This window comes from Nicotiana tomentosiformis, chromosome 5 (genome assembly GCF_000390325.3).
Source record: "Nicotiana tomentosiformis chromosome 5, ASM39032v3, whole genome shotgun sequence".
Classification (NCBI taxonomy): domain Eukaryota; kingdom Viridiplantae; phylum Streptophyta; class Magnoliopsida; order Solanales; family Solanaceae; genus Nicotiana; species Nicotiana tomentosiformis.
The window spans coordinates 30,469,630-30,486,254 of record NC_090816.1 but is presented as its reverse complement, the minus strand read 5'-3'; the positions used below and the strand labels follow the sequence as shown (position 1 = coordinate 30,486,254).

Below are 16,625 nucleotides of genomic sequence, written 5' to 3'. Positions count from 1 at the left end.
GGTGTTCACTACTAGAGCAACCCACTCTTGTCTGTGTTGTTTTTCGTAAAGAACTCATCTAATGTTATTCTTCAAATTTCCCAGTTTCATCATTCATAAGTTTTTACTACTTTCATAGGTCTAAAAAAAGGTGAAGAGGCTAATAACGGTTGTATTTTTCATGCTAAAAACGGTAGGGTGGGCAGCTACTTCCATAGATTGGTCCCTCTTGAGAGCAACCATTTTCATTATGAAAAAGTTGAGTAAAAACAACTTTGCTAGTTACATTAGCTATCAATCTAATCAATGACATTTTCATATAATAACTTAGCACCAAAAATGAATAACTTTTTAAAAGGGAAAATAGACAAGCAGTTTCAACTAGATAGGAACATCAGTAGGATAATCCTGCGGATGTCTTCTGATTGTTTCACGAATAAATGTTTCCTGTTCTTGGAGGTTTGCTGGAGGAACATCATATACATCTGTAAATACATCCTTAATTGGAAGCTTCTCCGCTCTTTCTGCAACTTGAATGGCTTCCAATACCTGTAGCACAACATTTGAAAGCGAGTTAAAAAATAAAAAAAAACTGTTTGATCTCTTTTCTGCAACCCAACAACAACAAAGTCATGATCGGCTACATGAAATCCTTACTGTCCATGTCGCTCCATTTAAGCCCGTCTCAGTTTAATATTACAAGAACTTAGTTTTCCTATCACCAAAAGTTATCCATATTTTCTACTAGCATATACCAATGATCCGTGTCTAGAATACTTTGATAATTTTCTGCTTTAGAAAGCTATACATGCAACAACAAATTAGTCTTTCAAGTTTTTCTCTTCGAGCAGAAATTACCTGCTTCCTGAGATTACTGCGAAGTTCAGACTCAGCCTCAGAACTCCACCAGCCTCGTCTTTCAATCCATTTCCTGAATCTAGTTACAGGGTCTCTTTCTCTTCTCCACCATTCGATTTCGTTAGCTGGACGATATTTGGTTGAGTCATCTGAGGTTGAATGATGTCCTGCTCTATAGGTAAGGGCCTGTTGAAACATCAAAATGTCTGTTAAAACTCTAAATAGAAGCACCTAACAACACTTCCAAAACTAGCGTAGCAAATAAGATAGGTGATTTTCGATATCAACTAAGCCTCAATTCCAAATTAGTTGGATTTAGCTATATAAAGACTAGTTATATTCGCAATAATATTAATGTTACCTCAATAAGAACAGGTTTATGTTCATTAACAGCCATCTTTCGTGCCTCATGGACAGCGGTGAAAACAGCAAGAGCATCGTTACCGTCCACACGGATACTACGAATTCCATAGGCCTCTCCTCTGGTAACAACACCATCACCTAACAAGTAACCATAAACAGATGCCCTTGTCAGTAGCCAATAACAAAATAGTGATACTACCCAATCCATTTTATATGTCCTTTTAACTTTTCAAATTTGGTCCAAAATAGTGTTGTTTCAAAAAATCAAGAATGCATTAATCATTTTATTCCAGATCTACCCTTGCTCCAAATTTGAGCAGATAGGGTAACTTCAAATAACCCTTACAATTAGTGAAGCTTTTTAATGGCTTTGCAAAAACCTTTGAAGACATAACTGAGAAGTCAAGGGAGGCACCTACTTCGAAACTGGTCACAAACAGGCGTACTTATTGCAAAACCATTGTTCCGACAGAAAAAGATAACAGGCGCGTCTAAGACCGCAGCAAAGTTCAGAGCAGCATGGAAATCTCCCTGAAATGACACCAATGAATTTAGGGGGAATGAACAGCAACAAAAGTTTAGCACTATCTGTCAAAATCTGAGTATGTGCATAGTACTGCAAATGATATTGGCTAGATTATTAAGGTTATTCCTAGCCCCTGAGGATCCTAGGTTGATGAATATACTGTTGAAAATCAACCATTATGACAGTAGTGCAGATTTCCACAAGTTACTTGAAACATTTACCGTACTAGAGCCTCCATCTCCAAAATATACAATTGTACATGCATCTTTCGCGTCCATCTTCAGAGAGTAGGCAGCACCAACAGCATGTGGAAGCTGAGTACTGAAGCAAAATCACCACTACTCTTCATCAATTATTTACATCATACGGATCACAGTAAAGATGTTTGAAAATCTCAGAGTATCAGTACCAAAGCATGAGTATCTTACGCTACTGTTGATGCAACTGTAATATAATTGTGCTTATTAGATCCATAATGGATAGGCATCTGCCTTCCTTTTCCATAATCGCCTTTGTTTCCAAACAACTGATTGGCAAATTCTTGAATAGTAAACCCTCTCCATAATAGAACTCCAGGCTCCCTATACTACAATGACAAAAAAGAAAATCCTTGACATTACTGGTCAAATCATTGGACATGTGAAAATCTGAAGATATCAGTTAAAACGTGATTTTATCTCATGATCATCCAAAATTGATGTAACAAAAGCTATTTAGCACATAAAGTCAATAAAAATCAATCTCAAATCAGTTTGGCATTCTTTTGAGAAGATTTGAAGTTCAACATATGAAAGTCACCAAATAAAGATGTCTTCCAAAATGCGCCCGGTGAATGAAAAGTAAGTCGAGTTTATTGGTCAACGACGCCTATCTCAACAGGTGACCCAAAGGGAAAAAGTTACATCTATCCAATTTGTTTAGAATTTTGCAAACCACCTTTAGGCTGAAAGTAAAGATCTTGACTAATACGGTAAGCAGAATCCCTATTGCTTTGCACAAACTTCTACTAATGTTGGAGAAAAGAAATTTGAGGATTTGTACCAGAAGAAAGAAAGAGAGCTAGAATACTAATAAATGAAAATTCAACCTAGATTCAAGTCATTCAAAGAAACTCAATTGGATATGGTGCACGAAATGTATAATCAACACTTCATATATTTGTTATCCGAATTTTTACATCTTTAGTTAAATGAAATGTAACTTTTGCATGCTATATGTAAGTTTGTCTGCTCGACAACTAACCTGTGGAAAGATGAAATCATCCATCCTAAGTGCTGCAGCTGATGCAATGTTGATAGCTTCTTCTCCAAGTGTGGTTACATAGAAAGATATTCTTCCTTGTCTTTGTGCTTCGTAAAAGATTGTATCCATTGTTTGAAGTGTGACCATATCAGTATACATTTTCAATGCAACTTCCCTGTCAATCTGACCAACATGAATGCCAAACGATAAGATATAAACATTCCTCTGTTGAATCTTGATTGCAAAGTTTAAGCTTGCTTAAATATATATTTAGATTACCTGTACGAAATTGCTAGTCATGGGATAACCATCGTCGTCAAGGACCCTGTAGCAGTATACTCTCTCCTCCCTTGTTTCAGGAATAAAGTTCAAATGTGAGGTGAATTTGACCTTGCCTCCAGGGAAATTGAGGACCTGAACATATAGAGGAAATTTTATGATTATTCATATTCAAAATAGGATATATGCAGATGAAGCTTACAAAATAACTGGTAAGGATCCTTTTTTCCCCCTTTCCTGTAAGCAGTGTTATCAAAGGCGCGCTTAAACCCTGAAGCGAGGCTCAAAACATGTTAAGCGCTTCGCCTCGCTTAGCAGACGCTTAAGTGTTGTCATCAAGGCTCTAAGACATACTTTTCCTTGTCAATGAGCGTAATGCTGAAGAGGGACACTAAGCAATTGATATTTCATTTTATCATAAATTTTCTTCAATTTCTTTGTCCATATATTTTGTATTCATGCTTATAGATATTAGTCTTGGACTACACATACATATTTGTTATTTTTCTCCATTTGCACCTTTTTTCATTAAAACCCACACTTTATTTGTGCTTTGCACTTAAAGCCCTAACAGACGTTAGAGCTTTTTTGCGCTTTTCGCCTTTAATAACACTGCATGTAAGTACTTGTTAACACCTATAGATGACTCATATACATGTGAGATTTAGTTGCTCTAGATTTGGCTAACTCCTATTTATTTTTTAAGACAAATTGTTTAGTATTGGAATGAAATGGACCCAAACGGAGTAGAATGGATTCATATAATTCATCTAGCCGACCCCAACTAATTTAGAATTCAATCTTAGTTGACGTAGTTAACTTGTTAAGGTCTATAAGTTCATGTATTAGAGAATAATAAAGCACAAAATCTCTCCAACTACATCATTAGTCTTTTACTAGTAAACGGTTTGTAGGACTCTCTTCCACTCTTTACACCGGAGACAGATCCTGGAGTCTAAAGGTTTCAAGTTAAGTAGAATGAAAACAGAATACTTGGAGTGCAAATTCAGTGTTGGGAAGCATGAAGCAGAAGTGGACGTGAAGCTTGATACAAAACTCATCCCCAAGAGAGATAGTTTTAAATACCTTAGGTCTGTAAGACAAGGTAATGGGGAGATTGACGAGGATGTTACTCATCCTCTTGGAGAAATGTACCGCCAAGTCTCAAGGGCAAGTTCTACAGCGTGATAATTAGACCGGCTATGTTGTATGGAGCCGAGTGTTGGCTAGTCAAGAAGTGTCATGTTCAGAAGAAGAAAGTAGCGTTATTGTATGAGGTTAATTTCACGTATAGTCATTAATCTTTATAGATTATAATGGTAAAGTTACATAATTATTTTTTTCTCACATTAAAGTAACAGGACATTTTCCACTATAATATCAAAGTCACAATTTCTCATTAAAGTTACAAAACTTTATCCAATATATAATAGTAAAGTCATAAAAATTTATCCACCATAATATTAAAGACACCTTAGTGGGTAGGTTTTGTTGTTATAGTGGGGTAATATTTATTATTGACTTTAATGTTATAATGAGCAAAATTCAGTTACTTTAATATAAAGAAAACTAGTTTTACAATTTTACTAATATAATAGATAAACTTAAATTACTTTAATGAGATAAAAAATTTTATGACTTTATTATTGTTGTGAAATTAATCATTCTTTAATGAGCTAAATGTGAAGGACACTACTATTTATCTCTTATTCAAAAAGAGACGTGCACGGTGCACCCAACCACGTTTTTCCATTTTCTTGAGGTTAGGTGCAACAGTTACTTTCCAGAAAACTATTTGCAGATAAAAAAATATTCCAAAACAGTCCTTAAATTTTCTCGTTCTTTTTACAAGATAAGCCAACTCAGCACCTAAATGAACCAATATTAATTACTCCCTAGGTTTTATTTCATGTGTTTTAGTTTGACTGCACCCGAAATTTAAGAAAAATAAGAAAAACTTTTGAATTTTCTGATTTTAAATTAAAGATATTATAATGTATCAAAATATCATTGAATCTTGTCATGTCATATGAGTTGTTGGAGTTAAAAAATTTGCTAAATATAAAAAATTATATTCTTTTTAAGAAGGAAAGTAAGATACATAACTACAAAGGAGGGAGTAGTTCATATGATTCTGAACAAACCTTATACTGTTGCTATTAGGAGAAACAACAAAATGGGTGTCTAATGAAGCTCTAGCAGCCACAATTTTAAGTTATCTCCCATTCTCGCACGACACGGCACATACAAAAAGATAAGAACAAGAAGATATATCCCAAACAAGGTAGCATCAAGCTAACGACAAACATGAGTTGAAGACAATTATTAAATTAATAAAAGATATATTTTCTCTAATAGAATTTAGATAAAATGGTCATGTAACTTTAAATGGTATCCAAATAGACATCAATATATATATATATATAGAGAGAGAGTGATTCGAGTCCCATTGTCACCTATTATAAAAAAGAATTTCTGAAAGACAATAATTAAGTATTGTAATTGTAAATAAGAATAGAGAATATTCAAAGGATGATTAATCAAAGTTGAAAGGAAGAAACTTTAAGCAAGTCAGATATGTACATTAGGATAAAATAAGAGCGGAAAAGAAGTAAACATATATTAGAAGTATATACCTGGGAATTATTGTCAATGTTCTGCATGTGATTCAGCTGTGTTTCAGCTTTGGTTGATTCGAAACGGCGAGACGCGAAGTGTGCAGAACCGTAACCAAGAATTCCTAATGGGTTTCTCAGATTTGGCGATGTAAGTGTATGATGATAATGAACAGAATGTGAACCCAAAAAACCCATCTTGGGTTTCAAACAGATCAACTTTCTTGATTTTGAGAAGAACAGAGCCATTGTAGTGTCTCTTTGTGTGTGTGTGTGTGAGAGAGAGAGAGAGGGAGAGAGAGAGAGAAGCTTTAATGGAGTGTTGGAATTGAGGAGGAGAGACGAAGAGGTCAAAACCGAGGTTTAGGCGTCATCGTCAGTGAGATTCCATATGGAAATTGGAACTTTTATTATTTATAAAAAATATATGATGATTTATAAGATGACAAGATCAATATTTGACTCCATTTTACTTTGCACCCTTGGAATTTGAAAGATACTAAATTTTACCTCCTTAGTATTTATTATGATAATTTAACCCCGTTGGGCTTGCGATGATTAAAATTGATATATTTAGTTATGGTAAAAATTTAGGGAATCTTACATCAATGTTCCAAATAAGTTCTAATTTACAAAACTTCTAGATACACTTACCAATCAATGTTCCAAATAAGTTCTAATTTACAAAACTTCTAGATACACTTACCAAAACTAGCCAAGCACATATAACAATTAAAAACCTAAATAAATAAGATTCTTTCTCTCCAAGAATCATATGCAAATATCTCTTTTCATATTTTTAAGCGTGATCAACAACATTAGATGCAAGACGGAAAGAAAATTTCATTAATGAGGTAGCAAACAAGGAGATAAAATACAAAAAATATATATACTACAAGATTCCAAAAATTTAAGCAAAAAGGATCATTTTCAATAGGTATGGTTGAAACTCATTAAAAACATATAGATTAGTCAATATATAAAATTTGAGGTAGATTGGAGATGATTTGTATTGATCAAAATTCGTAGTTAAATCGAATTCAAAAAATTCGTATCACACACAGAAGTATACATGGATATACATGTGATACATATTTGATACAAATATGATATATATGTGATACACAAATGATACACAGTGTGATACACATACCATTATTTTCATGTTCATCTTCTATTTCGAATTTTCAATTCAAACAACATCAAAACTCCATCAAATTATCCCAAAACTGAGATTCAAACTCCTTAAGATGTACCCAATCTATTCTAATAACATCCACTCAAAAGAAAATAAAAAATTAAATTTTTTTGTTACAAATAGCTAATTGACTAATATTATATGATATTATTTTATGAATTGACTAATTTTCATAATAAACTACTTATAAATGGGCATAGACGATAATTTCTCAATTTACGCACTTACAGTGTTTTTTGGTAAGTTCCAAGCAATAGTCATCTCTATCCCTATTGTCCATAGAAATCTCCAGCAAGTGCTCTCAATAACCTGTAAACGACGGGCGCAGATAAATAGTATAAGTTGACGTAAACGATGAGTGCAGATAAATTTTTGCCTTTAGGTATTATATTATTGAAAGCAAAAATGTTTCTCATATATACGAGAAACTGACCAAACTAGTCTCTTTAAGTTTGTCAATTAGATAAGTCAGTTCTTGCATAAAATTGGAAATGATCATCGTCAATTTTAAGTTTTACCTAATAAAATTGGAAGAGTATTTTCTTGCAGTAGCGCAAAGAATTGATGAGTAACATATATGAGAGAATAATAGAGTATTCATAATTTTAAGCTCATTGTTCTGATTTTCGCATAGGTCAAATGAAGCGTTATATATGTGAGATTAGATGTGTCTCTTTTAGTTACAGTTTCACGTTGAAAAGCAATATATTTAAATATTACTTAGTAGAAGGATGTTTTCTATCAATGAATTACTCTTGGGATTTTTTCGTATGTGTACGAAATTTTGAACTTATTTATCTAAGTTTTCTTATTTATACAAAGTAACTAATTTTTTTTTTACAAATTATATACAAAATTCGATAAAAATCTACAATTTTCCTACAACTAAACACAATTTTTTTGTGTGCAGAATCTAGTAAAATATTACAATTTACATACAATTTATATGCAACTTGTATACAATTATGTTAGTTAATATTTTGTATACCATTTCTACACCCGACATACAAAATATATACAATTTATTTATATTTTTTTCTTCTTCGAGTTTCACTATGAAATTCTAACCAAAACCACTTCGAATCTTCACTAAATTCTCTCAAAATTGAGATATAAACTCCAAAGGATATTTTTAATCATTTATAATAACACTCATTCCAAACAAATAATAATTCCCCAAAATTTAAGTTTTAAATTTAAAGTTTCAAAACTTTTTAATGGCGGCAAAAAAAAATTTAATTAACCATGCTACACGCTCTCCTGCCCATCTTTGTTCTCTGTGTATGAATTGGAGAACGTAGAACATTTCTAATCCAAATTCAGCACTACATTCTTCAAGATAATAAATGCCAAAAATTTCATTCGTAGGTACTAAGATTTCCTAGCTGCCATATTCAATTGCATAGCACTTTTCACTTGGCTTTTACACCTTTTAGGACTTGGTGGAGGGAAAAGTTTCTTGGCACATGTAACGATCAATTTTTGGACGAAAATATATTGTTTATATTCACTTGGGTGGAATGGGGAGGAAGAAAAGTGAGATAAAATAAATAAGATTGGAGTCTAATATATTATTTTATATATAAATAGTAAATTATATATGTTAATATAATTAAGTGATAACCCTTTAGGAAGGGTAAATAAGTTTGTAATAGGATATAGATAGATAAAAATTCCCATATTTATGTTGTTTATACCATTGGGATTAATGCTTGATGGCTAACTTACCCTAAACTCTAGCTACACATATAAATGGGGTCACACATATTCCATTTGGAAGCATCTCAAAAATTTCATAAACTATTGGGATATTCATAAAGAAATTATTTCGAAATTTCATAAATACATAGAATATGCATAAATGGATCAAAGACATCAAGTGTTGTCTTTTTCAAAGCTACCAAAGTGAGCAAGAAATGTTCTTCCTTTTCACGGAGATCAAATATATCCCAAGGAAGTCCACATTATCTTACGTTTGAGAAGTACGCTGCTTAAACTCTCAAATCACGGAGAACAATTCGAGAGAAGAATCAAGAAAACAAACAGACTCACAAAGACTCACGATTGATTAATAAAATTACTTTTCCTCATTTTTTTTTTGTTATTGCTGTTTATTTTCCATACTTTAAAAATTTATTGCAAACAAGGTCATTTTAGAAACTTTATCATTCTCACTTTGGTTATTGAAGTTAAGTGTCAAAGGAAATATTAGTAGGGGTAAAGCCATCGTAAATCCTTTCTTTAGGGATCAAAATGAAATACAAACGGAATAAGGGCAGCACTACTACTAAATAATATATTCAACATCCACATGGATGTTAAAATCATTCAAGATAGATAAGAAGAAGGTCGTGGCAATTACTTGTAATCGTATTCTGTCCTTACCTTTTGCTTTAAAAGTATAGTTTAGTTTCACGATCCAAATATATCTGCAGTCAAAGGTCCGCCAGGTACTACTTTCTTTTTCCTTTTTCTTTAGGAAACTATAATAACTAGTAGATGTTGGTAGGTATAGTCAACAGCCATCAGTTTGCGCCGAGAACCCATGCATATCTGAAATCTTTAGCTCTCAAACTTGATTTGCGCCGAGAAATAACTACTAATTTTGGAAGATTTTGAAGTTTGAAATTCGGATCAGTATTGTTACAACCTTGAAGTCTCGGATCTGAAACTGGATGTATCTTAGCTTGTCTGGGTATTAAATTCGGAATCGGTCACATAAAGTTGTAATACCTGCTGCTACAACTCGAAGTTAGAATAAAAAATCATAACTATGTAGCAGTTTGTATCGACACTGTATAATTATGTATATGAATGTATAAATACCTCGTATACATTATTATACATATACAAGTTGATATATTGTTTACAGTTATTGTAGTGTTGGACTTAATGTGTTTTCTAGTGAAAATATTGTATAACTAGTGTTTATATATAATCATATAGTGTTGTATACTTGTGTATAACTGTGTATATTTATGTATAATGCTGTATAATTATATATTTTTTAGTTTACAAGGATCTAGATACAATGTGAGTGCATAAGAGGCCTCCATGGAAGTTTGACACTTTCTTCTCTTCTTTTTCTTTTTTGTTATGGGCAATATGAAAAAGTTTTTATATGCGCTAGAGGGATTCTACAATTCTTTTACCAAGTTTTGATTTTTCGTTTATCTTGTTGGATTGCTTCAGCAATTGCACATAAAGTTTCACTTTTAATCTAAAATTTGACTGACAATTTTGATATGTGAAAACCCAAATGATTCACCACTTAAAAGAGTACTAGAAGATTGAAATATTTTATTGAAAAATCATGTTTTGCCATAAGAAAAAGAGAAAATAGGAGAAATATTTTTTTTTAATACATAATTTGTTGGTATTTAAGTTGGGGAAGAAAAAGAAACAAAGACATGGACAAAAGTTTTGTGGGGGGAATTCGGGAGATGTGGGGGGAGGGAGGGAAAAGGTGTAAAAAAAAATTGCCATACCATGTGAATGATATCATATTGCTAGAAAAAGAACTTATTTGTTAACATTTATTGGGCCATCCGATGAAGATATTGTTTTGGGCTTAAGCGGTTGAAATGTATTTTGTTCAGTTGTACTTTTATGAAATTCTCCCCTTACTTTTGAGAGACTAGGGATTTATCACTTTCTTCATAGTATATTTGATTATTGATACCACTGAAAGAGTAACCAAAAAAAAAAAAAAAACGCATCATTTGAAATCTTATGAAATTATTTTCAGTGCAAATGCCACATATGATCTTTTTATTCGTCCCTCCACTACAACATCCGTGTGTGAGTTAGCCCACTATATTTTTTGGATTGATTGTCATTTTGTGTGTTACTACGTGCATATTTGTTAAGGTTGTAATGTCTAATAGGAAAATCGGACAAGTTTAGGATTGCTTATATATTTGGCTTTTAAGCCATTCGCAGTTTCACAGTCTGAATTTGTTCATACTTACTGTTACGCGGCGCCTTCCTGAAGTTCCTTGGAAGGGCGACGTAAGGCTAGGCAACCGATGTCAGTACGGTTGCTGTCCGCCAACTGAGGTCCCCTCCGTACGCTAGACTAGATTGTCAGTGCCGTACGGGAAAACCAATGTCATGAGCAATTGAAAGAGAGCAGAAAAGAGAATTGAGAATGAAAGAAAGCTTGATTGCATTGAATGAAAGCTATTACAGAAAACAAGACGGTGTCGGGGGGGAGAGACACCAGTACAGAGAATTGTTTGCTTGCTTGAAAGTTTTGATTGCTTGGTCCCCCTTAATAATGCTTAAAAAAAATAAACCAAAGTTACATGACTAGACCTATGAAAGCTGGAAAATCACACTTAAAGAAAATGCAGCAAACTACTCTATATTTACAATGAAAAGGACTTAGTCTTCTACAAAGCAGCAGCAAGTCCGTTGGCAGCAACTTTGTCTTTAGCATCAGGGTCTGCGCGCGCGGCATTGTCTGCGCGCGCGGCGCTGTCGGCTTTTGCCTGTGGCTGGGCGCTGGCGATGGCTATCGGTGGGGCGACAGAGGCACATGCGCGCTTGTCACTTGGAGCTGCCGAGACCACGGGGCCGACCGTGGCGACGGGCGTTGGGAGGCTGGCCAGGACGCCACGGGGCGCGTCCAAGGGATCATGGGGCATGGCTGGAAAGCCGCCCATGACATTCTCCCCCACCTGAGTTGGCGACGTCCTCGGCGCCTTCCTTGCAAGGTAATCATCAATCAGGCTCTTGTAGGCTTTGAGGTTTGTTCCCCTCTCCCAAGTATTCTCCTCTGCATCACATCCCTGCCATTTCACCAAGAACTCCTGGTGATCTTTTCTTGAGGCGTGAATCACTCGATCATCAAGAATAGCTTCAGCACGCCTTTTTCCGGTTGAATTGGGGCCTCGAATACTTGGTATTGTGAGTTGGCTTCGTGAAGGATCCTCCACATCTTCCCGAAAAGGTTTCAGGAGACTGACATGGAAAACAGGATGGATTTTCCACCAAGCTGGGGTATCCACCCGGTATGCAACTTTCCCAATGCGCCTTTCAATGGACAAGGGTCCAATATATTTTTGCAATAGGCGAGGGTCATGGACCCCTGCAAACAAGTACCGCTTTGGGATTTTGACCATCACTTTGTCTCCCACCTGGTATTCCACAAAGCGGCGATTCTGATCAGCATGCCTCTTCATCCGCTTTTGGGCTTTGACAAGATAGCTCCGCACTATCTCCAAATTTTGCTTCCATTCTTTTGAGAAGCTGGCAGCCCGAGGAGATTTTGACATGTTTGGTGCGTTCACTGTGTGTGGGAGTAGCGGTTGCTGTCCGGTAACAATTTCAAAAGCGCTTTTGTTGGTACTTGAGCTCTTTTGTGAATTGAAACACAGTTGAGCAGCATCCAGAAGCTTCACCCAATTCTTCTGCGATCCGGTCACAAAGTGCCGGAGATATTCCTCTAGCATGCCATTGAATCGCTCCGTCTGGCCATCAGATTGCGGATGAAAACTTGAGCTATGACTCAATTTTGACCCGAGGCACTTAAAGAGTTGGGTCCAAAAATTGCTAGTGAAGCGTGAGTCGCGATCACTAACAATGTCTTTAGGTAAGCCCCAATACTTGACGACATGAGAGAAGAATAGTCGAGCTGTATCTTCTGCTGATATATATTGTGGGGCTGCTATAAAGGTAGCATACTTGGAAAACCGATCCACCACAACCAAGATAGTTGTGAGATCTCCGACCTTGGGCAATCCGGTGATGAAGTCCAGGGAAACGCTTTCCCAAGGTCTTTTTGGTACAGCTAGTGGTTCCAAGAGCCCTGCCTGCGTCAAGCGGTCTGACTTATCTTTTTGGCATACTAGACAAGTCTTCACATACTGAGCGACGTCATCGACCATTTGAGGCCAATAATATGCACGGCGAAGTAATGCCATGGTGCGTTCCTCGCCGGGATGACCGGCCCACAAAGTATCGTGGCATTCTGCAAGAAGAGTCCGTCGCAGATCTCCTCCTTTAGGAACATAAAGTCGGTTCCCTTTCACCTTCAGGAACCCATCTTCGGTGTAGAACTGGCGAGTCTTGCCCTGTCCTACCAAATCAACCAAATACTGTGCAGCAGGATCCTTGATGAGTAGATCCTGTATCTGGTCTTTTATGGTGGTGGTTACTTCGCTTCCCTTTAGGGCGGCGAGAACACACATCGATGCTAGATCAGCTCTCCGACTGAGTGCATCAGCAACATGATTGGTCTTTCCACTTCGGTACTCCAGGTTGAAGTGAAATTCCGCTAGGAGTTCCTGCCACCTAGCCTGTCGTCCATTCAGCTTTGGCTGGGTCATGAAATGGCTAACGGCTGTATTGTCTGTCTTGACCACGAATGGGGCTCCCAGTAGATAATGCCTCCAAAGGCGTAAGCAATGAACGACAGCCAATAATTCTTTCTCATGGGCGGCATAGCGTCGCTCTGCATCCTTCAGTTTCCGGCTCTCGTACGCTACGGGATGCCCTTCTTGTAGCAATACTCCACCAAGTGCATAGTCGGAGGCATCCGTTTGCACTTCGAATGGCTTGGCCAAGTCAGGGAGGGCCAAGACTGGGCTACTGGACATAGCCATCTTCAATGCGTCGAAGGCCTTTGCCCGCTTGGGGCCCCAATCCCACGGGGTGGCCTTCTTGAGAAGTTCTGTCAGCGGCACTGCAATGAGGGAGTAACTTTTCACAAACCGCCGATAGAAGTTGCATAGGCCAAGGAACGACCTCAAGGCATGTATATCCTTAGGAGGCGGCCATTCTGTAATGGCCTGAATCTTCTGCTGGTCCATCTTGATCCTCCCTTCCTCGATGACATGTCCGAGGAAGTCAATTTGTTTCTGAGCAAAGGAGCACTTGGATAGCTTCGCATATAGTTCGTGCTCCCGCAATCGGGCTAGGACCTTCCGCAAATGCTCCAGGTGTTCTTCTAGTGTCTGGCTATATACCACAATGTCATCCAAATAAACCACGACGAATTCGTCAATGTATTCTCGGAAGACTTGGTTCATCAAGGTGCAAAATGTGGCTGGCGCGTTAGTCAGGCCAAAGGGCATAACCAGGAAGTCGTACGACCCATATCTTGTCACACAGGTCGTCTTGTGCTCATCACCATCGGCAATCCGAACTTGCCAATAACCTGTCCTCAGGTCTATTTTGGTGAATACCGTCGCACCACCCAGTCTATCAAACAAGTCTGCCATTAGCGGAATAGGGTACTTGTTTTTCACGGTGATTTTGTTTAGAGCCCGGTAATCCACGCAGAGTCGCAAACTACCATCATGTTTCTTTTGGAATAGCACAGGGGACCCGTATGGGGACTTAGAGGGCACAATGATCCCTGTGTCTAGCATTTCCGTCAATTGTCTCCGAAGCTCGGCGAGTTCGGGTTGTGACATTCTGTATGGCGCCCGGGCAGGTGGCTTCGCACCCGGCACCAACTCAATCTCATGGTCCACAGTTCGCCTAGGCGGAAGACGCTTTGGCATGTCTTGTGGCATGATGTCTTCAAATTCCAGAAGTAACTCCTTCACGGGTGCAGGAATGGGACCCGAGGAGCGTTCTATATCTTCCATGCAGAGGGTAGCCAGGAACGTGGGTTCATGTCTTTTTACCCCCTTCTTCAACTGCAAGGCCGAGATGTTCTCGGCTGCCATCTTCATGGGAATGCACGGAATAATGCAGGGCTTGGCCCCATTTGCCCCCATCATCAGCAGCATGTCTGCATACGGTGCGGGCATGGTATTGGTCTGTCTCAGGAATTCCAACCCCACGATTAACTCAAAGTCATCTATGATCACTACGCGCAGGTTGAACTTTCCTTCATAAGGGCCAAGCTTCACTGGTACTTCTTTGGCTATTCCACCCACTGGTTGAGGTGGTGAGTTGATAGCCTTCACACGACCTTTGCCCTTTCCTACGACTAGTCCAAGACGCTCCACCTGAGTCGAGGCTAAGTAGTTGTGGGTGGCACCTGTGTCTATCATTGCCCGAATGGGCTTGCCATTTACCTTCATGTCAACGAACATTAGGGTCCTCTCTTGATGAGGAGGAGTCCTCAAATTCGCCTTCTTATTTCCTTTCCTGGCAATTGGACAGGGGTCCTTCTTCTTGCGGATACCGGCACTGGTACCCGCTAAGGGCTCAGAAATGGAGCCAACAATTGCATTGAATGCACCTACTGGCTCGGTCTGGTCCGCATCATCGGCGTCGTCATCCGTCCCATCCTCAAAAGCTTGATGGGCATTCATCTGTGCATGTGGACATTCATTATTCCAATGTGGTCCGCCGCAATGGCGACATCCTGAGGGGGGCTTCCTCCCCCGATCATTGTTGTTAGATGCAGCACTAGTACTGCCGGAAGAGGGAGTCTTGGATTTGGGTGCACTCCGGTCTCCTCCACTTCTGCTAGGGCCACTAGTGTTTGGTTGGCCCCCTTTGTATCCTCCTCGGACAGGCTGTTGAGGCCTATCCTTCCGGGCTTCCACTTGGTAATCCCCAAGGCACTCTGCTGCTTGGATTGCCTTAGGCAACGTGTCTACCCTTTGTCTCTGCAACTCCATCCGGGCATAAGGTTTCAACCCTTCCAGGAAGGTGAAGAGTTTGTCTTTGTCCCCCATGTCCCGGATGTTCAGCATGAGCGCGGAGAATTCCCGCACGTAATCTCGCACTGATTTGGTCTGGCGGAGCTCCCGCAACTTTCTCCTGGCATTGTACTCAACATTTTCGGGGAAGAACTGTAGGCGTATGGCTGCCTTCAGTTCCGCCCATGTGTCGAGGGCATCTTCACCTGCCTTGATGGCTTCGTACTTCACCCGCCACCAGAGTTTGGCATCACCCTGAAGATACATGGCAGCAGTTGCTACCTTCTTAGCTTCTTCCAGGCTTCCCACGGCATCGAAGTATTGCTCGATGTCGAAAATGAAATTTTCCACTTCTTTGGCATTTCGAGCTCCACTGTATGGCTTTGGCTCAGGAATTTTCAGCTTTTGTGCCATGGGGGCGAGGTTCACACCACCCCCAAATTGGTTTCCGCCTCCTCGAAGTAGGCCTTGTAAAGCAGCATTGACAACATTGAGCTGGCCTGTCAAGTTGTCAATGGTTTGTTGCATGGCAGTCACCCTGTCTGCCTCTTGTTCCCTGTTGGCTAAATCCTCGGCACGCTCCTGCTGGAGGACCTCAAATTTACCAAAAATTTCAGCTGCCTCTGTGGCTGCTGTTTGCCGGTCTCCTTCAGAGTCGCGGCTGATGTTTTCTATGTCAACTTCGGCCTGGATGAGTCTGCGGTCCAGGTCGTCCAACCTTTGCACTAGGCTGGTTTTTAGATCGGGCACCATTTCCACGATGGGCCGTAATGCGTCAACCGTTCCCTCAAGGGTCGCGATGCGATCCCCATAATTCACCATGGTCAGAAATGGTGGTAATTGCAATGTGATCCCTCGTCCGATGTCGAGCCTAGGCTCTGATACCAACTGTTACGCGGCGCCTTCCTGAAGTTCCTTGGAAGGGCGACGTAAGGCTAGGCAACCGATGTCAGTACGGT

The 16,625-nt window shown here is 38.7% G+C and overlaps 1 protein-coding gene across 1 annotated transcript; it reads right to left on the bottom strand.

Annotated features, from left to right (window-relative positions):
- Window positions 1-189: 189 nt before the first annotated feature.
- On the bottom strand, window positions 190-6,323 carry LOC104116455 (2-oxoisovalerate dehydrogenase subunit alpha 2, mitochondrial-like). The gene is made up of 9 exons (XM_009627315.4): window positions 5,884-6,323; window positions 3,248-3,382; window positions 2,969-3,151; window positions 2,155-2,312; window positions 1,948-2,047; window positions 1,620-1,731; window positions 1,199-1,338; window positions 838-1,023; window positions 190-528 (listed from the first exon to the last, which is right to left on the bottom strand). Exons 1-9 carry the CDS (start codon window positions 6,109-6,111, stop codon window positions 361-363), a joined length of 1,410 nt encoding a protein of 469 aa, XP_009625610.1. The 5' UTR covers window positions 6,112-6,323; the 3' UTR covers window positions 190-360.
- Between the last annotated feature and the right edge of the window lie 10,302 nt (window positions 6,324-16,625).

Bases quoted from the DNA above. Each gene is read 5' to 3' on its own strand.
- LOC104116455 (XM_009627315.4), bottom strand. From the start codon at position 6,111: ATGGCTCTGTTCTTCTCAAAATCAAGAAAGTTGATCTGTTTGAAACCC. The intron at 2,048-2,154 runs GTAAGATACTCA...ATTTTGCTTCAG, and splicing joins ACAGTTGCATCAACAGTAGC to TACTCAGCTTCCACATGCTG. The intron at 1,732-1,947 runs GTAAATGTTTCA...GTGTCATTTCAG, and splicing joins GAGATGGAGGCTCTAGTACG to GGAGATTTCCATGCTGCTCT.